This window comes from Epinephelus fuscoguttatus, linkage group LG11 (assembly GCF_011397635.1).
Source record: "Epinephelus fuscoguttatus linkage group LG11, E.fuscoguttatus.final_Chr_v1".
NCBI classification, from domain to species: Eukaryota; Metazoa; Chordata; class Actinopteri; order Perciformes; family Serranidae; genus Epinephelus; species Epinephelus fuscoguttatus.
This window is the reverse complement of record NC_064762.1, coordinates 34672832-34694773: the sequence shown is the minus strand read 5'-3', so window position 1 is coordinate 34694773 and position 21942 is coordinate 34672832. Positions and strand designations below refer to the sequence as shown.

Here is a 21942-nt window from a genome sequence, read left to right as displayed (position 1 = left end):
CACACTACATAGCATAACTACAATATAAGCTAAAGTTAAAGGAGCTAACTGGACTTACAGGATCAGCAAGCACACTCACCTTGCCGCATGGCCTCAAACAAAATGGATTCCAATAGGCCACTCCCACACTTAAATACTTCCTCTTCCTGGATTTCTCCTGACAGGAAGTGGATCTCTCCACCTGATCTCAAGGAGTTATGTGCCCTGCTTAGTAGTTCCCCCTGCTGGCCCCCAGCTGACATTAATTCTTCTGTAATAGATAAACTGACTGCATTTAATTGCTTCATCTGAAATTACCATAACTGTCTTCCTCAAACTCTGTCCCGCACTCCGAGTTCCCCCAGGAGTGAGACAGTTGATCTTGCTATGAATCCCCTACACCCCACTTCCACTGGACAAATCCTAGTCTTCCATCCTCGCTGCTCAGCTTCTGCTCCTAAGTCTGCATATCTAAGCTTTTTTCTTTCATATGCTTCTTCCACTGAGTCTTCCCAAGGAACTGTCAGCTCGATGAAATAAACTATCTGTTGACTCACTGACCACAACACTAAGTCAGGCCTCTGCCTGGTACAGACTATTTCCTGAGGAACAACAAGCTTTCCCCCTAAATCTACTTGCATTTCCCAATCACAAGCACCTTCTAGGCGGCCACACCTTTGCCTCCTCACTAACTTATCCCTTCTGTATTTCTCTCCCTCACGGACAAACTGAATTACTAAACTCCTATCCTTAACACCTTCTGAATTCACCTGTCTTCGTTTCCCTTCAATGCCTGCAGCTAAACATTTCAACACCTGATTATGTCGCCATGTATATCGGCCTTGTGACAAGCTAACTTTGCAACCTGACAAAATATGCTTTAAAGTTGCGGTATGCGTGAACACAATGGGCATGACGGGTCCTCATTTACCCACAGTTTTAGGTTCTGGGGGGTTGGTAAGACATCGTATGTAGCCCCTATCAGGAATCTAATACGATTCTCCTCCATACTCCACAGGTCCCTCCAACTAAGCTTCCTCTTCTCTACACTTTCCCAATTCAACCACTGTCCCTGTTTAGCCTGGGCCACTACCTTTGCACCCCTTACTATCTCTTCCTGTCTGTGTATCTGTTCTACAACCAGCTTTCTTTTATCTTTGAGGCCTGCTGTATTCCATACCGGTTTACCTGAGCCAAGCCCCAGGCCTCCCCGGCCAAACTGAACATTACCTACAATCTCTGCATGTGTAAGAGCTGCCTCTGCCTCCTGAACTGCCGATCTTGGGTTCCACTTCCTCCTTGGTTGGATTTGGAACCACACTCCTAACTACCACATCCTTACTCCCAGCTAACAAGAGCTCTGTCCTGACCTTGGTACATTTAAATTCCTCTGTTAAACTAGTTACTGGCAGCTGAAGTATCCCTTTTCCATACAATGCAACACTATTTAGGCATCTAGGAGCGCCCAACCACTTCCTAATGTAGGAGCTAACCAACCTTTCAATTCTCTCCACAACAGTTATTGGAATTTCATAAATTGACAGTGGCCATATTAACCTAGGATATAGCCCAAATTGCAAACACCACAACTTCAACTTTCCTGGAAGTTCTGATTTATCTATTCTATCCAATCCTTCAGCCACATCTTTTCTAAATTTCACCACCTGTTCCTTATCATTCAACTCCACGTTGTACAACCTACCTAAGCTCTTTACTGACTTTTCCCTAATTGTTGGGATGTCCTCGTCATCTATGACAAACTTCCTATCACTTAATTTCCCTCTACATATCGAGATGCTTCTAGATTTACTAGGCTTGATTTTCATGCTGGCCCACTTGAGGTTCTTATTTACCTTCTCTAGTAGCCTCTTTGTACATGGCATTGTTGTGGTCACCAGTGTCATGTCATCCATGTAAGCCCTAACTGGTGGAAGATGCAACCCATTCTGCCATCTCTCCCCACCTACCACCCACTTAGAAGCCCTGATGATTACTTCCATTGCCATAGTAAATGCTAACGGAGAAATTGTACACCCTGCCATGATGCCTATTTCTAGCCTCTGCCAACCTGTTGTGAAACCTGCTGTACTTAGACACAACCTAATATCCTGAAAGTATGCTTTCACTAAGTTAACAACTACCTGTGGCACTCTGAAGTAGTCAAACGCACTCCAAATGAGGCTATATAGCACTCGCACATACGAGTAGCATGCATCAGGAAACTCATGCATTTGAACTCGACTGCACCAGCAGAGTTCAAACACACACTTGTCAAAGACTTAAATTATACTCCATGAGTGTGAGTTTGTAAAAAGATATTATTTTGATTTTGATATAGTTTTGCTGTTGTTAATCGTGGACCCCAATGACTTCAATTTATCGAGAATTATCTCCGTTTTTGGATTCTTCATTCACCGTGGAGCCATGCTAGAAAAACAAAGATGTCTTCATGAAATCAGGGTAACATAGGGTGAGTAACTGTTAGACAAATGGTCAGTTTGAGGCTTAAGTATTCCTTTTAACTCGTCTCTCCCAGTTTGTAACACAGGTTTAATGTTGGTAGTTTCCAAAACAGAGATACATTAACCCTACTAACATCACCAGAGTTATTTATTATTAGAAATCTTTCACATATGGGCCATTTACATAGAGCTTTTTTCTGGCAGTTTTTTATTTGCAAATTCAAAAACATATAATTGAATGTGGAGTGCCCATTAAGTCACCTAGTAGAGCAGGTGCCCTGTGTACAAAGGCTGTGTCCTTGTTGCAGCGGCTGTGGGTTTGAGTTCAACCCACGGCCATTTGCTGCATGTCAGCGCCACTCTCTCTTCACCCTTCACTCTATATCTGTCCTTTCATATAAAAAAGGCAAATAAAACATATAATTGAATCAAACAGTATGTACACATCCCTGACTCTGACTGCAATAAGCTCAGCCAATCACAACAAGTGACATCACAGATGACAACATACAGTAGCGAGAATGGTGCGTCTTTTTTATTGTAAACATGTGGCTGCAGTTGCCACTCTTTGCTTAAGTCCATAAAAACACACCATATTATCACTTAGGCCCAGTTAGCACTAAAACAAGAACATGTGTTTTTAGGAAGAGGTGCTGACAATCCAAAAAGGTGCTGGCACAGGTGCACACACAGTCTACAGCCTGTGACAGCAACAAGTTTAATTCTTTACAATTAATTACTACTGACTGTTTATGATTAAAAGCTCCACTCTGTGTCCGTATAATGGGCACAGCTGATATCAGAGAGGCTCTCCTCAAATGCAGGGCTTGTCTTGTCCTTTCTTGGTGTGAAACTTTGTTGAAATTTCAGGGGATACTGCCATACATTTGTGTCAGTGTAGATATAAATGCTTTTGAAGGGACAAGTTTGACTGCAAATTTTTGTGTTGTTTCTTTGTCACATGCACAGAAGATGTTATGCACCTGTTTTCTTTCTTCATGACAAAGTAAACTGATTTTGCTGCTTCTTGATGCTTATGTCATCTCTTCAGGTGCAAAGTTCCCCATCAAGTGGACCGCCCCTGAGGCTGCGCTGTACGGGAAGTTCACCATCAAGTCAGACGTGTGGTCGTTTGGCATCCTGCTGACAGAGCTGGTCACCAAGGGTCGGGTGCCTTACCCAGGTGAGGAGGGGGAAGGGTTAAACAGACAGCAGATGCTCACCTTGGCTCAGCTTTCACCTCGAGCCATTTGGGACACGTCGATAAAGTGGCCTGATAAGAGGAAACCTCTCCTCCATGAGACACTGAATCGTTACCAAAGCACACACAGCTTCCTCTATGACAACAGGCTCCTCATGCTGTTTATGGAAGTAAAAGGTCCTTTAATGCTTGGGTGACCTTCCTTTCCCTGCCAGAATGTGAGATAACCCTTAATTACCGCCGCTCGCCTGTGGGACAACTTGAATTTCAGACAGAAACTAAAACAGAAAGCGAGGGTGGGGGGGGGCCTGGCCGGGGCACACAGTGTACTCAGAGTGCAGCTCCACACGGGGAGGGGAACACATGTTTGTCCAGATGGGGCTGGTGGGCTGCTTGTGCTGCAGGGAGAAGGTGAGGAAGGTTAGCACGCAATGAGCTGAGGGAGCAGCAGCATGCTAACAGATGTGTTAGCAGCCTTCGGAGGCCGTATCTGGGTCCCTGACAGGAGTGGGTAGCAGACACCCCTGCTGATGTACTCAACTGTGTCTTTACTGAGGTATAAGTAGTCAAAATAACTACTTTTTTGTGTGATGAAATTTTTATTTTCCAATACTGGAGGTGAGTATAACAACAAATCATCAACCTCTACATACACTGTAATACTGGATGTATGTTATGACATTCATAAACTCACACAACACAACACAACACAACACAACTCAGGGGTCTTATTTGCCCCTCCTCCTTTCTCCCACCCAACCCAAAAACAACCCCATAAAAAACTACACGACTGAAAAATGAAAAAGTAAATAAATTAAATATATATATATAGATCTTTATACACAGATATTCATCCATTCATTCATCTTCTAACCGCTTCATCCTCTTGAGGGTCGCGGGGGGGCTGGAGCCTACTCCAGCTACATCGGGCAAGAGGCAGGGTACACCCTGGACAGGTCACCAGACTATCACAGGGCTGACACATAGAGACAAACAACCATTCACACTCACATTCACACCTACAGACAATTTAGAGTTACCAATTAACCTAGTCCCCAATCTGCATGTCTTTGGACTGTGGGAGGAAGCCGGAGTGCCCGGAGAGAACCCACGCTGACACGGGGAGAACATGCAAACTCCGCACAGAAGGTCTCCCACGCCCGGGATCGAACCAGCAACCCTCTTGCTGTGAGGCGAGAGTGCTAACCACCACACCACTGTGCCACCCTATACACAGATATATAAAGTAAAAATGAATAAACAAAAATAAAATAAACAAAAGATCTCTGACACTGTGCCTCTAATGTATGATAATAAATTCTTTTTGATTCCAACCTGTATCCAAGCCTGTCCTCCTGTTTTTGTGGACGTCTAATAAAACTCAATGTTGTACCTCATTGGTAGCAATATGGATGTGTACTTTAGGTGCAGTTGTAATTTAAAGGCTTATATACTGCATATATTTAGTGTTGACCGCATTGGCGTAAAGGCGGTGTAAACAGATGTGGTCGACGCTCTGTCCGCTCGGTGTCAGCCGCACTACTGACCTCAGACCAGCGTTCACATCTGGAGCTTACTATAGTTTGAGCTGTGTTGTTTCAAAAGCAATATTCCAACAGTGAAAAAATAAATAAAAGAGAAAACTAAGGGTGTTTTGTCTTACCTGAATTAGCTTCATCCATTATTCTACAGCTGTGAACAGAGCCATTAGAGAGCACCTGCAGACCTGGGATCAGCAGAACACCAGTCTTTTTAATGTCTGAGAAGGAAATAACAGGTTGTACACTAAATACAGTATGGATAAACGGGGCTTAAAATACCACATGCATATGCAGAGGGTAGTTTTGTTATAATAAGAGAATTTCTAACTTTGATACAATACCTTGAAAAATATCAATTTTCAATACAATTTTCAATACCATGTGGTGAAACTGACATTGAGGGCGTTCAAGTTAAAAAATGTATTAGGATGACAACAATGTATGTTTTATTGGTTAGTGGTAGAGAACTGCAGAATGACTGTAGTAAACGTCAACAATAAGAGAGAGTCAGAAAACACAGCTTGTACTGCTGTTACTATGGATACTGCAGAAAATAAGCAGTAAAACCATTACAAATGTTCAGAATCAATATGTATTGATTAATTGATATTTTTAACAGCACTATCAGCTCTACATGCGTCGGTGCTCGTAACATGGTACGGAAAGTATGTTGTGTAGAGCTGCCAACTCTCACACTTTGACCATTAGACTCATGCAGTTGGCACTTTTCACACGCTCTCACGCCACACATCCATTTCCTCATGCAGGGAAAAACAAATTTATAACTGATAATGTTGTGGCGTGAAACAAGGACACTGACAGGACATGTACAGACAAGACAGCAGCACAGTGCATCAGCAGCAGCGTAACACACTGAGGCCAGCTGCTGCTTGGATTTTGTGTGTCTATTTGTGCTGTTACGATACTACTGCTTGGAGCTGCCAAAAAGGATGATGAAAGACTTGCATTTCAGCAATTATTTATTACACATTGTAAATTTAATAAGTCTTGCTTAATGTATGACGTCACCAGGGAAGTCCCAATATGATAAAAACTGTTTCCATTTTAGGTTTGCTTAAGGTCAGTGGATTTCTGCTGAAAACGTTCCTATGAGTCAGGTCAAGCGATATTGTAACACATATTTAACTCTCATATTTAAAGGGAAATTTCATTTTATTTCAACCTGTCTCCTATCGTCCTAAATTTGGTTCAAGTGACTAGTGACATACAGATAATAGTTAGCATGTTAGCCGTTAGCCTAGATACAGCCGTAGCATCAGACCTGTTAAAACGTAAGTGAACGGGCATCCCTTCAAGTGCAAAGTTAGTCCACTAAACAAGCTTTTTCTCCACAAAGACCGCCTCATATCGTTAGGATAAATGTCAAAGAACATATAGAAAACGACATGTAAACGTGTTGTCTTACCTTACCGGTGTGCTGCCATGTTTGTTTATCCCTCTAGCTCTGTTTTCCAAAGCACAGCCGAAATATATCTCGCCAGCTCTAGATAAAGCCCAGCTGGATACTAACGTTACTCCAGGTGGAGGTGTCTCGTCCTCGGTCACGTCCAGACCATGAAAATAAGGCTGCAACCGGTCCCATTCCTTGCAACAGAGGCATTCCTCTTCTGTGGGCACTGGGGCACAGCATTCACAGGTACACCACCAGTCTCCAGAGCTACGCAGCCTTGTGGCAGTCATTCCTCCTCTCTCGTCCTCTAACGTTACCTGTTGCGCCTCTCTCTCTCTCTCCTCCTCCTCCTCCGTTCAGGCAACCGTCCGGTTCTGCCTCCTAGCTGTTGCTGCTTGTTCAGGCACGCTATGAGATTGCTGCTTGTTCTCGCTATATTTCGGCCACGCTTTGGAAAGCAGAGCTAAATTGTAAACAAACATGGCAGCACACCGGTAAGGTAAGACAACACGTTTACATGTCGTTTTCTATATGTTCTCTGACATTTATCCTAACGATATGAGGTGGTCTGTGGAAAAAAAGCTTGTTTAGTGGACTAACTTTGCACTTGAAGGGATGCCCGTTCACTTACGTTTTAACAGGTCTGACGCTACGGCTGTATCTAGGCTAACGGCTAACATGCTAACTATTATCTGTAAGTCACTAGTCACTTGAAACAAATTTAGGATGATAGGAGACGGGTTGAAATTAAACGAAATTTCCCTTTAATGAAATTGTTTTTCTTCAGAGGTTTGCATCATAGTTTTCATAGTTTCTCATATTTGAACTGTCATGAAAAATAAAATCTTGCAGCAGTCATTGTTGGATTTCTTTTAGTCGTAGCTTATGTGCTGAGAAAGAAGGAGACATACACTAAATTATGCAGTAAAAGTGTTTTGGTGTATGTTATTTTAAAAGTTAGGCTACACTTTATTGAGCCCTAATGGGAGATAACAAATAAATAAAAGTAGTGCAAGGAGTGTATGCAAATGTTACACAGTAAAAATATTCATTTTCTCCTTAATTATACTGGAGTAAGAGTAAAAAACCACATTAAAACTACTCCAACAAGTACGAAAAGATACTTATGTACATGTAATGGAGTAAATGTATCTCCTCTGGTTCTTAATGATTCAGGGTTTTTGTTTTAGACTAAAAAAATAGCTACTCATCTCACTTAAAAGGCCTTTGCAGTTTCAAAATGTCAAGAAACGGCTGGTACCAGTGGGACTCTGTTTGTGTTGAAGGTTACAGAGGCTAAATCAAAGCAGTTGGTCTCCACGGAGCTGTCATATTGATCTGTTGCTGCACTTACTCACCTTCTGTGTGTGTTTCATCTTCAGGCATGAACAACCGTGAGGTGCTGGAGCAGGTGGAGCGAGGCTACAGGATGCCGTGCCCCCAGGACTGCCCCATCTCGCTGCACGAGCTGATGCTGCAGTGCTGGAAGAAGGACGCCGAGGAGCGGCCCACCTTCGAGTACCTGCAAGCCTTCTTGGAGGACTACTTCACAGCCACCGAGCCTCAGTACCAGCCTGGGGACAACCTCTAGACCCCCCCCCCTAACGCTCGGGGTCGGCTCGGGGCTGGGGCAGGACTGGCTGAATCAGTGCTGTTACAAAACTCTGGAGCCTTCCCAGCCTGCCCTTTATTTTAGGGATCTGTACAGCTTCCTCAGCTCAACCCGAGCATTTCAGTTCCAACACCAACCCCCAAAACACAACCCTCGGTCTCCGACACACCCCCCCAGTGTCTGAACTCTGCAAACGCGATAAGTAGGGAAGTTGAGGAGGTGGGATGGAGGATGGACGGAGTGAACTGGGGTTGTGATAATGCAATGTATTCAGTGTAAATAAGAAAGGCTTGTTTTAGTTTATTTGTTTGCTTTAAGATTTTATTTTCTCCTGCACAAAATAATAATAATAATGATAAAAATGATAAAGGAAGAGAACCATTTCAGACGAGCACCTGAGCAGGCACAGTTAATCTGTAAGTGTATTATACTGTTGCTCCTGTATTATTTTCTAGAGATGGAATTGACCCTTCACTAAGTCCCGCCCCCCGCCTACTGTTGTCAAGCTTGTCAAGCATTCACACACACATGTCAACTTCATTTTGCTGTTTTACAGACGTCTTTTTCAAAATTAAGTCTATGGGAAAACGTCTTTCTGGGTCCCATTGCATAACGTGACGGACCTGGGGCCTCATTTATAAAACTCTGTGGAGAATCTGCACTAAATGTTTGCATACGTATAAATGAGTAAATGTACGTAAACCAAAAAATATTCAGATTTGTGAAAGAGTGCGTACACCTGCCAGTACGCAACCTTCTTTTATAAATCCCAAATTAACTTGGAATAGTCCGCATGTGGACCAGCCTCATATCCCGCCCTCGCCATGCCCACGCTCAACCATAAATGGTCAGCGCACAGCACCTCGTTAATGTTGATGCACATGCATGAGCCAGCTGATCAATGGTTCTTTATGGTGGATCATGGCAACGAGTGAGAGGAAAACCAAGAAAACGAATATTCCTGACGCAGAAATCGAGGTGCTCGGTGGTGTGCTTGAGTTTAGAAAGCACGTAACCTCTTGCTTGTTGGGGAGTGGGGTCCCAAACTAAAGAAAAGACAGCAAGTGGGAACATGTTGTTCATCAGTTAGCCAGGGAAACGTGGTCGAGGTGAAAATGACTCAGTATATTTATGGTTATTGTTGGGTAAAGGAAAGCCAAACTTTCTTGAACCCTGTCATGTGGTTGTTAACGGGTTTAACAACAAAGTCGAGCCATGTCGGTGAGTATGTAAGTTTGTTGGGACCTTTTAATGGTTTAGTGTCAGATGTTAGCCGCTGTTGCTGTGTTAGCTTGTGCTAACTGGGCACATGTTGCATTGAGACAGTCTCTCAGCATTCTGCTAACCCATGTAATGATAGTAACAGAAAGTCTGCTGATCCCGGGGGGGAGTTTGGGCGTCCAGAATGCTCTTAAGTAATCAGCGCTAAATCTGAGGCAACATCTCACAAAGCACAGGAACAGCATGCTAGCTTTAGCAAATTTAAGATTTGAAAACAAAAACAAACAAAAAAAAAAAATCCAAATCTCAAAATTTAAAACCGCATACCTACCCACAAATGTCCAAATAGTCCAGTATTCAGGTCCAGTCAAGGTGCTAACATGTTAAGCTAGCTAACGTTAGCTTGTGTCTTACCATGGAGCACATATAGGAGTTTTTGTCGAGCTTCATTGAATTCAGCTGTGAGTGACGTCTTCCACACTGTTTAATCCAAATTTGACATCTCTCCTCTTGTGTTTTTGGCTTCGGAAAAGTGAAAAATAAAATACCTCCCTCTTAACTTTAAGGATATCTGCTGTTGGACTCGCAGATGCCCTATGTCTCTTCCCTTGCTCTGAAAGCTTGACAGGCCTCCCATGCCTAGCTACGGTTAGGTTAACGTAGGTCTGAACAGTGGCCATTGTGCGGAGGGGCTTAGCAAAGGGTCAACTGAAAGCCTCCATATATATTTTTCTCATTTTTCATAATGTGTAAAAAAAAGTTCTGCCCCAGATTATTGCTTTATTCCTAACTTTTCAGTTGGTAGTATTGCAGAGGCTTCTTCAGATGAGCATGACGCAGTCCTCCATCAGCTGTTTTTTTATTTTCCTGCACCCCCCTTCCCCCCAAAGCTTCCTCAGAGCGCTCGTTGTTAGGCTGCTGTACGGAACAAGGTTCTTTTACAAATGATATATGTCACATTTTTTTAAATTACAGCTGAGCGTGTAAGGGTTTTGAACATATCCCTCCTTGCTTATGATTTTTGAGAAGTTTTGGGTGGAAAATATTTCTGTCTTTCTACCACGAGTGTTGTTTTTGTTTGGCTGGAGGAAAGAGAGGTTGAGTTAATTTAAGAAGAGAGTATGTATGTCTTATTTGAGCTGTCATTCCGAGGCCGCTCCTAGTCAGCACAATTATTTTCGGGGAAGTCGGTGTGGTCGGTGGCGTTTTCCTCATGTCCTGCACGTCCACTTGAGCCTGCAGAGCGCGGACCTGCAGCTGAACCTGGACCACCTCACCTCCGGAGTTATTTCTTCTTTTATGTTTTACTGACAAGGTTATATTCTCTCAGTATTTGAGTCTTTGGTTTTTACAGAGTATGTTTTTATTTAACCCTTTTAAGTGATCCTTTCAGACTCAGTTGTACTGTATGTTCAGAGGAGGCTTGGGGCCAGTTCATGTTGCGATTCAGAACAGAAACTGCAGATTTTAAGGTTTGAATTCACAAAGAAACTCGCTGAATTGAAAATGAATTGAACCCAGCCTCCTTCTGGTCTTAATGCAGACGGTTTCGTGGCCAATGGAAGCCCCTTCCATTTTTTCAGTTGTACAGCTAAATGGTTTTAAGTGTCGCTAACGTCCCTCCTTTATATCTTTTCATTTCCATTTTTTAACATAACTTGTTTTTGTTAATTCAGTGATTTGGCGTTTGAAATTCAAAAAAGAACAATAAACATTTTACACTCTTTCCAAGACACTTCCTTTTCCTTATGCCAGTGTTTGCCATCTTTTTTCAGTCTCCAGGAAGCACCCCCAGAGTCTGATAGCACCACACCAGAGTAGCAAATGCGGTGGTACTCTGGAACCTCTGGTTTTAGATTTACAGAGGGCGTTATCGATGTCCGTAGACTAAAATGCCTCTGGATGCAATTGAATAGATCTACAACTAGTCACAGCCATGAAATGTTATGTAGCTCTAAGGGACAGACAAATGTAAAGAGACTACAGCGTGCCGAGATGAGCTGTGATGGTGTAACATCAACATGTCTGTGAACTTCTCCCACAGTCCAAAGACATGCAGGTAAGTTTAAATGGTGACTTTTTGCTTGTAGATGTCAGTCGTCTGTCTCTATGCGTGAGCCCTGTGATAGTCTTAAGGTTTCACAAGTTGTCAGTCATCACCTGAAACACACCTTATCTTACATAAGCAGTTGTGCTCAACCCAACCCATCTGAGGCAGGCGAGAAACCTGTCTGAATGGGAGAGGAGCCAGAGGAATCTGACGGAGCAAATAAAACATCTTGCTTGCAAATTTGTCTGGTCCCAACACTTATCAGAAAATGTTTTTTAACTGTTTTCACAGTTTTAGACATGCTCCTCATGAGGAGTAGTGAACCTGAGTGTTAAACTGGTAGAGTGCCCCTTTAGTGATGGATACAGTATTTTTTTTTTTTGCATGAAGATTGTGATCAGACTGATGTAAAAACTGAAGTGTAATATCAGATCTCTAATTGTATGTTCTTTTGTAACTGTATAAATGCAGTGGACAGTTTTGTGTAACGTGATGGTTTCACTGCCATATCTAAAAATTAAAAATGCCAAAAATCGAAAATGAGCGCTAAAAACAGACTCAAACGCAACCCCACATTAACAATACCAGTTCAACTGTGATAGATCTCTTTGTATCCATTTATTCAGAGTAGATTTACAGAGGGATCCTCCAATGACCTTTTATTTAAAATTCACTCAGTCACACTCTATCATAGGCCTGTCTCACACTTTGACTTTTGGCTGACATGTCATGCCACACCATGAAAGTCACAGATGTGACTAATAACAGTAATGATGGTTATATTAAAGCATTCCAGTTATTGAGCCAGCAGGCATAAAACCAAACCCTAAAACTGAGGCAGCTAAATGGAATTCAGCCATTATTAATGTTATGAAATACACCTGAGTCTTCTGACATCTCATACATTCCTCTGTGCCAACAAGCCTGGCTGGTTATCAGTGTGTCCTGCAGCACTACAAGCTAAATAGTCTGGAGGTGTGAAGTGCCTGCTACAGGTGAGGTGACACACCTGCAGAGAGACAGAGAACAGGAGCCAGGCAGACACAGTGCTGAACACCACGGTCATAATAAAGTCTGGAGCAGGAGAAACAATAGCAGGCAACTGTTGTTCTTTTTACTTTCTTTATTTTTGCAGGTTTTGCAGCTGTTTATCCCACATTATAATGTGTAATTATTTATGCACCTGTGGTCCTTGTCACTTCTAACATGATCCCTCACAGGCTTCCCACACAGCCAACTGTGTTATTGAAACACACAACCAAACTGGAGATACTGCTACTTAGAGCTGCAGCGATTTATTTGTCAGCTATTGAATTCTTGCCAACTGATTTGATAACCGATCAATCATTTTGAGTACTTTCTAAGAAAAAAACTGTCAAAATTCCACCTCAACCTAAATATCAGTGTATGTGTCTGGTACATTACGAATACTTTATCGCTTTACCTTGCTTACCAGCCCCTTCTGAAGGGGAACTAAGTCGTTATATTGCCCTCTTTACTCCATTTACAGAAACAGTAATTTTACCTCACAGCACATGGGAGTTGCTGGTCTACCCTCAACTCAATCGTTTAGTCTGTTTGTGCTATTATGTAAATTTAAAAACTATAATTCTTAGATTCCTGCTTCTGTATGGGAATATGTTCTGGTTTCTTTACTCCTCTGCGACAGTAAGATGAATATCTTTGAGTTGTGGACAAAACAAGACATTGGTGGATGTCACCTTGGGCTTTGGGAAACACAGATTGACATTTTTCACCATTTTCTGGCATTTTATCGACCAAGGAACTAATCGAGAAAACAATTGAGACATAAATTGCCAACAAAATAATCCTAGTTTCAGCCCTACTACTCACAGATCCATGATGAATCTCCAGTTGACATGCAACAAAAAAGGGGATCAATTTACATTATTTTTCCCTAAACTTCACGTGTGACACTTTCATGCATGGCAACACAACAATACCCACACTGAGGACCTCTGGTGTGTATTTCCTCTTAAGGTGCATTGTTGGACTAACAGACTTCTCTGACGACACAAAGCACAGGTGAAACTAACTTAAACATTTATGATGGCTTATGTTTCATCTCTGTGTCCCAGTAGCCTAAACCAAACCAGTGAGCCACTGTGGACAAGAGCAGGACACTGGTATACCTAGATGGAATGCAGCCCTTATTTATGTTTTTCCACCTTTGTTTGACAAATCAATACAGCCTATTGCAGTCTGTGTTTGTCCTCTACTGTTTGATTTCTGGATCAGTACTGATGGGGGTGTAAAGTGTGTGATAATAGCCCACTAAACAAGGTTTACCCAGGTCAAAGTTTCCCCTGCAGCTCTGCAGCACAACAACCACGCCCTGACTTTTTTTTCTTCATGACGTCAATACTGATTGGTTCAAGAGACGCATGTTCCTCTCTCTCTCTCCCCTTTGGCAAATCACTTCCTCCACCATCTTCCCGCTGTTGACTCTGTCTTTAACATCTTTCCAAGCACTTTCATCACTGGATTTCAGGACAGGAATATTTCTTAAGGCTCTGTAACTGTACCACCTGTATTGACCTCCTGTCAGTTGTTATACTCTGATAAACACATGTGAAGGCTATTATGTGTTCATGCATGTTTCATCACTTATTTTCTAACCTCACAATCCATGTGAGTACCTAAAATTTGTATTTTACAGTCTGTTTACACCATTCTGGTCATTTGTCAGTCAATGCACCACTTTGGCTTAGACTGAAATATCTGAACAACTGTTGGATGAATTGCCACACAGTTTGAAACAAATCAAATCAAATCTTGAAAAGTGGTTGTTCATTTTGTTTTGGCATTTTGTTGGTATCATGGGTTGATTAACCAGCTGCTAGGTGAATGCTACAAATTAGCCCCTGGGCCACTGAGACCCCTCTCCTCCACGCAAATTTGTGTTTCCTAGGATAGCGAAGAAATGACCTGCCCTCCTCTGCCTCTGATTGGCTAGTGATCGTTGCTTTCGTTGGGTGGATTGGTTACGTTTAGGCAAGAGGGTTAAGATTGGTTGGGGTTAAGGCTTAACATTTAACCACTTCTCTTTTGATGGCACTTGCAACCAAATGGAGCATTCAAGCATTTGACCACGACTGTCGCTCACCAAAATATCCACCTGCTTGTTTGCCTGTTCATCGGAGCAAACACAATCACTGCTGCTTCCTTGGCAGCCATTTTCACAAGTTTGTTGGCCCCTCCTCTTTCACTACATAGCCAAGATGGCGACCATTGAGGGTGAGAAGCATCCAGCATCTACACTTGACTTTTTGGCCATTATGAGTACACCATCCAAGTACTCATAGCACGCTGCATTTTGCCACACTTGTCAGTGTAAATGCAATTATGCTTTGGAGAGAATTGATTCTCAGATCAATAAAGTGACAGCTAGCTTCCTAGCCAACGCTATTCAAACTGATGACTTTGAACTTTGGGACATTAATCATTGCTATAACTTCTGTTTGCAGAAATACAGAAAATCCAAATAGCTTATAATGAGCATCTGTTTATTTGTATCAGTAAGGATGTCATGTAGGAGCAACTGAGCCTTCATATCAGCTGCAGGTCAGGTGATGTGACTCCCTCCTCCTGAAGCTTTATAGGACCAGCAGCTGGAGCGGTCTCATCCATCCCTCCTCACATCACTGAGAGTCTTATCTTTGTGGTGACATAACCAGCTTGTATGACACCTTCATTCACACAGCGCAGCATCTACAGACAACAGGTATGTCTGATTTTATCTATTGTAATATTGACCACTTATATTTTCACCAAGATGAAGATAGTAAACATATAGATTCAGATTATTGCTAATGTGCAGTGGAAGGAGAAATGAATTCAGGAAGTAGTTTAAGCTTCTCTTAATTTCAGGAAAGTTCTTGTAAAGGGACTGTATTTATGAGGTTTGTGAGGGTGGTACAGAACAGGAGAGGCATGTCTAATAACTTTTTAAATACTGGAGAGGGACTTATGTTTTTTATTTAGTCTATAAATGGTTGTGTTTTGTACATATTTTAAATACTATCTGAACCCCAGAACCTGCAGGTGGGATTGAAAAGTATTTTTTCCTTTAAAAACTGAACAAATCATAGCCATTCATTCATTCATTCATTTATCTTCTAACCGCTTCATCCTCTTGAGGGTCACGGGGGTGCTGGAGCCTATCCCAGCTGACATCGGGCGAGAGGCAGGGTACACCCTGGACAGGTCACCAGACTATCACAGGACAAATCATAGCCAGAAACTGTAAATTGGAAACTTGTAAATTTCTGACAGATCTTGAACAAAACTTGACATAATCAAATCTAAGCTTGAAATAGTGATATTTTATCAAATCACTTTATTAGACACGTTGTATCTAGAATTTTGCCAAAATTAAACAGTTTGCAGTAACTTATATCCTGTAAGAAAAAAAACATTAAATTCTGAACTTCCGTGTATGTGACAACAGTGAAAACCAACACTTTATTCAAGTCCAGGATTTTGTTTTCAACTTTTAACTTTTACACATCAAAGGGTAATTTTTAATACCTAATGATGTATGCCATGCCCAGTTATTGATATTATTCCGCCAGGCTGGTGCTGGCAAATTGTCATTACACAGATGTTAGTTTTGTGTGGCGGGATGGGTGGCTGTCATGCAACCATATTCTGCTGAAGTGCACACACAGGTTGTCTGATGATGATGCAATTTGTAAAGAGAATTTTCATTTTGCTCAAGAAATTAGCTGTTTGTTTAGGTGATAACTCTCACTCCCTCCGTGCTGTTTACTCTTTGCATTAGCTCCAATACCTACATTTAGTGTGAATATGAAAACAATATGGTCAGGGCCTATTTAGACAGAGCTACAGAGATCTGAGCGTGAAAAACACAGACCTCTACTACTTCCTTCTCCTCAGTGACTCCCAGGTGAGATCCACCCAAAGCAGCCAGATCAGCTTTCATTATTGTGAGTCATCAGCTGAATGGCTCAGTTTAACTGCACCAACTAAGGACCTGTCTGATCTCTGCAGACAGGTTCAAACAAACCAAAAAGAAAAGAATCAAAGCGATGGGTAAAATGGCCTCTGATTTACAACTAGAAGTGAACAAAATACAAATTAAACATGCAAAGCTTAATTGATGTTTCTAATGTGTATGGTTTAGTATATCTATTTTTTTCCCCTTACTTCACGTTACATTTTTTTCACAAAGGTGATGATTGTATTCACACAACCCTAAAATGCAACAGTTAAAAAGTCATTTTAAATCATGTCAATTTCACCTAAATATCTCCAAGTAGCTACAAATAATAAAAGCTCCAAAGCTCTAAAGAGTAAAAAGCTCTAATGTGCGACGTAGCTCCTCACCAGTATTTGTCCACTGTACTCTTCTTCTCCTCCACCTCCCTAATGGCTTTATTGCAGGTATTAGCATGTGAGCTGATTGCCTGGTGGTGAATGAACCATGGAGGAAGCCAGTGTCACCATCTTCGTCACTGTTCAGAAGATCTACTATCCTCTCCTTTGCGTCATGGGTATTCCAGGTTTGTATCTTGTCATCATGTTTGGTCTTTGGCTGTCCATGCTTGCGTAAGTTTTGTCAGGACAGTCACTTTTTATAGGTTAAAGGGATACTTCAGATGTTTTAAGGTGTGCTGTATGAGGTACTTATCCATAGTTGGTGTATTACAGTAAATGTCTGTCAGTACACCATCAGTCTGGGGAAACAGCAGAAATGCCGAAACGGAAGCTAACCAATGTAGTACTGCGGATAGGGGGCAGCAGCAAAACATATTTTAGCCACCTAAATAAATCTATAACAGATTAAGTGTATGCTGTATTGAGATTATTTTCACTGCTCTACCTTTCTGCCAGACAGCCTGTTCCAATGGGGAAGCTGTTAACGGCTTCACTTGTCCATCTATGCTCTCTTCAAAGACACCAGACTCCATTGACAAAAACAAATGTTTTGCGTGATGAACACAGGAGCTGCTGGTTTACCGCTACCTCCATCAGTTGCCACTAGCAGGCAGAGGTAACGGTGCGATCCCAACAAGATGGCGTCCCTGTCCAAAAAGAACATTTGATGCTGGGAACATAAGGATGACCCCTGAGAAAACTGTTAGCCTAGCTCTAACTAGTTAAAAATACATTTCCAGAAGAAAAAGCTGTCTCAGTCACACATTGTATGTCGTGCTTTATTCAACATGTAAAACTGTACTAAATGTATCAATGTGACCTTATGGGTTCAGAAAGAGTTAGCGCTGGAACAGTGATGTAGGCCACACAGTGACAGGTTTGCAAACTGTTGTGACAAAATGTGAGTTATTTGTGTGTGTAGTAGTTAGCTAAAAAAAAAAAAACATACACATCTGTGGAGTTTTTGGAAGACTTTTTTATTTTTGATAGAGCATGGTGGGTAGTTTCCTTCTGCTTCTAGTGTCTGCGTTAAGCTAGGCTAAACATTCTGTCAAACCCCAAAATGTTTGTAATTTATTTTATTTATCCATTGAAACTGATTATTACTTTATTATTAATATATGATTTATCAAGCATTAAAATACTTTGACACTTGTCAATATTGTGTTTATTAACAAAGAAATAAATGTCTATGTGAAAGCAGTGAATCATAACAAACCTGCAGTAAGTTAGCGCCCAACTCTGCAGTTTCCCTCAGTTTTACATGCTGTTTTAGCATCTTCTAGCTTATTGTTTTGGTTTTTAGGTTCATAAATAAGACTTTCATAAACTTTGTTTCCAAAAACTGTTTTTGGCAAAAAAATAAACAAAACCCACTGTACACGACTGCTCGGCAACAAACAGCAGCCAAAGATAGCTGGTGAACATAGCTAGCATCTAATGTTAGCAAGTGAACGTACTGTTTTTACTAACCCAGACCTAACAGGAGATTCGGTGGCAAAAAAACACAACTGCTAATGAATGCTCTCATTGCCCTGTGCTGGATGTTTGAATAAGCAACTGATAAACTTATCTGCCATGAAATGTAAAGTGATGAGATGTTAAACTTGACTTGACAAAATCAAAAAAGACTTGCAACTCGACTTGGGCTTCAACACCAGTGACTTGTGGCTTCACTTGGACTTGAACCTTTTGACTTGACAATACTTAATAGCTTTCCTCATTTTTTCAAATGTGTGCCCACAGATCAATTTATTTCCCTTCATTTCCTGAATCAGCTAACATAACACTATTCATTTACAAGATTTCGACTCGTAATTCCCTAGTTCCACTTTGTCTGAACCACTCCGACAGCATGCAGTCAAGTTGCAGGAGAGACCAAAAATAGCTTTATTCACATACAAAAACTACATGGTGGTCAAGGAAAACCGAATTGCAGTATACAAAACATGGGGCTCTAAAACTACAATTCCAACTTTGTTCGACATTTGAAGTAGCACAGATGATAGTAAGTCAAGGCAAATAGTTAACACTGTAGTTAGCAAGCTGATGCTTACCTAATGTTAGCTTAACAGGTAAGTAACTTTTAACAATAAATAAATGCAAGTTTTATAAAGCACTTGTGTTTTTGTACATTTAAAATTGGTATATTATTATTTGGTGAAGAGTGCATTATGAGTTGTCTAGGACTGGAAACTCAAAGTGCAAAGATTTGTGACTTACTTGTGACTTGCAAAACAATTACTTGGTCTCACCTCTGGTAATAATAACTAAAAGTATGACCAGACAGGCAAATGTAACTATCTGAACCTTTGTGTTCCTGTCTTCCAGCCAACCTTTTCACATTCTACATGATCTGCTTCCATAAATGCGGGATGTCCAACACGGCCATCATTTACCTGAGCTGTCTGGCCATCGTGGACACCTTCTACCTGGTGTGGGTTATACTTCTTGACCTGACCCTCAACTTTTGGCTACTGCAGCCCTTCTGGCACTCCAATCCCTGGTGTGGCCTCCTGGGATTCCTGCAGTATGGATCGCTCTACAGCTCCTCCTGGATTGTGGTGGTGTTCACCATCGAGCGCTACCTCGTTCTTCGCAGCACAGTGGCCAAGCAGCACTTCTCTCAGGCCTGGGTTACTAAACTGACCTGCGTGGCTATTGTCCTGGTGTCCCATCTTGTCTCTGTGCCAGTGAGCTGGATCAACATTGTTTCGCATGTCAACTTAACAGTAGGCAGGGAGAATATGACGCTGCCCAGGTGTCATTACCGCGATGAGACCTACTCTACTGTTATAGTGTGGATAACCACCTTCCTCTCAGGGGGGATCCCCATCGTGCTGGTCATCATCTTCAACTACCTCATTGGGTACCATCTGTGCCGAGCCAGCAAACTCTTCACCAAGGAAGAACGTCGCGTCATGCATGGGAGGAGCACCAGGGGCATGTTGAGAAGGACCATCCTGCTGCTGGGCACCGTCTCAGTGACGTTTGTTGTCCTCAGCCTGCCCCGCTTTGTCACATATTGCATCCTGAGGACCCAGTACAACAACAAGAACTTCAATAGGGATGACTACAGCATCCCCATCAACGTGGCCGGAGACTTGGCCAACATGCTGCAGAACCTTAACTCCACCACCAACTTCCTGCTCTACTGCATGGTCAGCCGGCGCTTCCGGCAGGAGCTGATCCAGGTGGTGACTTGTAAGGCGAAGGCACTTGAGCTTGGCTCTGTCCTCACCCACACCACTATGAAAGTGTTCTCAGTGATACATCATAAGTCCTCGCCATCCAGCAACCCTGTGACTGTGGTGCTCACCAATCTCAAAACTGACAGAGTAAAAAGGATCTGGAAGAATGGACAAAAATCTGACATTTAAAATAAACACCCTTTACGCATAAACGTTCTTGACCTTGGAAATCATAGTTTGACAAAATAATCATAACTAAATGCCCACCGACTGCTTTTTTAGGGCCCTTTAATTTTTATTGTCATCAACAATGGATACATACTTAGGTCACATGGTGACAAACAAGCTTTTGTTGAATTATACTTTATTTTAGTTTTTGTGTTTTTGTCTTCAGCCACCTAGCTGGGTGGCTCGAGGGATGGCAAAGTTGGTCAATCCATTGATTTGATGTGGACTGAAATATCTCACAACCTTTTCGAATGTGTTTCCAAGAAATTATACACATTCATGGCCCCCAGAGGATGAATCCTAATAATGATAGTAATGGTGTTCCAGCTGGAGTCTAGCTGGTGCTCAGTCATGTGGCACAATATCCAACATCAAAGTTTTCACTTATCCAGTAAAATATCTAAACATATAGTGGCACAAATTTTGCTACAGCCATTCATGGTTCCCTGATGATATATCTGTATGACTTTGGTTATCCCTTAGGTCTGCCTCTAGCGCCACCATCAGGACAAGATTTCATTGGTATACATGCTAAACTAATGACATTCCCATCACCCTCAGCTAAACTTTGTGTTTAATGTTTATTACAAAATGGGGTTCAGTCCTGTGTTCCCTATGTAGTGATGCACAGGTTAAAGTTTTTAAAACTTGCACCATTATGAGAGCCAATCTGCATCCCCTGACCCACAAAGATATGTGTTATTCACCGATCTGAGCCCAATCCGCTGGTAATGACCATGTCTAACAGCCTAGAGTACTTGCTGTTGGCTATATTTTATGTCATTTCCAGTAAATATTACAATATAAGACGTGTGTTTCCTGTTTAAAAAGTACAAATATAGGAACACAGCAAGTACTAACATATCTTTTAAGTGGTTATGTCTTAAGTATGATCTCAAGCGCACAGATGATATCCTACTTGGTTTGTGAAGATGAGCACTTTTAAATATGTCAGGCTTCGATAGATTTTTCTGGTCAAAAACTGGATGATGGAAACCCTGAGTGGAGCAGCGCTGATGATAAAGCTGCTTGCTGTGTGTATTTGTGAGATTCAAAGAGAGGGTAAGGGAGGGTGGAAGGTGGACTATTGCACATTGCATGATGTTTCTGTAAGTTATTAAAAACTTACTCAGAACACTGTACACTGTACTGAACACTGTAACCATCTGACGCACAAGTCAACCAGCTGGATCTGCAGGTTGTGGGTCAATCTGCACATCACTATCCCTCCTTCCCATGTTCCCTCAGCATCAGAGCTGGCCCTTCTATTACTGGGTTCGGGGTTAGTGTTGCCTGTGTTAAAATCAGTGTATACTTTTTTGAGATGTCGCACTAACAATATCATAACAGACAGACAGACAGAGAAGAAACCATTACCTCACTGGCAGAAGTACTGATCTGAGGGGACATAGGGCAAAGGGAACATAGACATGCTCCTGAACTACTAATGTGGATGAACTCTTCTAACAATGAATGTAAAAGTGAAAGTCTGAAAGACCATATCAAGTTATTGTCTGGAATGTAATTGTAGCTGCTGAGTCATCCAGGGTGTGTGTCGTTTTAAAGGAGAACAACTGGACCTGCTTTATAGCCTTGAAAATGTTCGGTCATCCAAAACTGCACAT

General features: G+C 41.9%; 2 protein-coding genes across 6 annotated transcripts in view; both read left to right on the top strand.

Moving 5' to 3' along the window:
* fynb (FYN proto-oncogene, Src family tyrosine kinase b) overlaps positions 1 to 11834 on the top strand; it is a 114428-nt gene extending 102594 nt beyond the window's left edge. For 2 of the 5 annotated variants that reach the window (XM_049590284.1, XM_049590283.1), the window contains 2 exons: positions 3493 to 3624; positions 7977 to 11827. In XM_049590284.1, coding sequence (XP_049446241.1) covers positions 3493 to 3624; positions 7977 to 8185 — 341 coding nt within the window. In that variant the 3' untranslated portion in view covers positions 8186 to 11827. Of the gene's footprint in view, positions 1 to 3492; positions 3625 to 7976 lie in introns of all 5 variants that reach the window. The other 3 variants (XM_049590285.1, XM_049590282.1, XM_049590286.1) reach the window with 2 other exon arrangements.
* Positions 11835 to 19273: 7439 nt separating this feature from the next.
* Positions 19274 to 20278, top strand: LOC125897600 (probable G-protein coupled receptor 139). The gene has a single exon (XM_049590995.1). It carries the CDS (start codon positions 19274 to 19276, stop codon positions 20276 to 20278), a length of 1005 nt encoding a protein of 334 aa, XP_049446952.1.
* The last annotated feature ends 1664 nt before the right edge of the window (positions 20279 to 21942 follow it).

Coding starts and splice junctions, on each gene's coding strand:
- LOC125897600 (XM_049590995.1), top strand. CDS start 19,274: ATGTCCAACACGGCCATCATTTACCTGAGCTGTCTGGCCATCGTGGAC.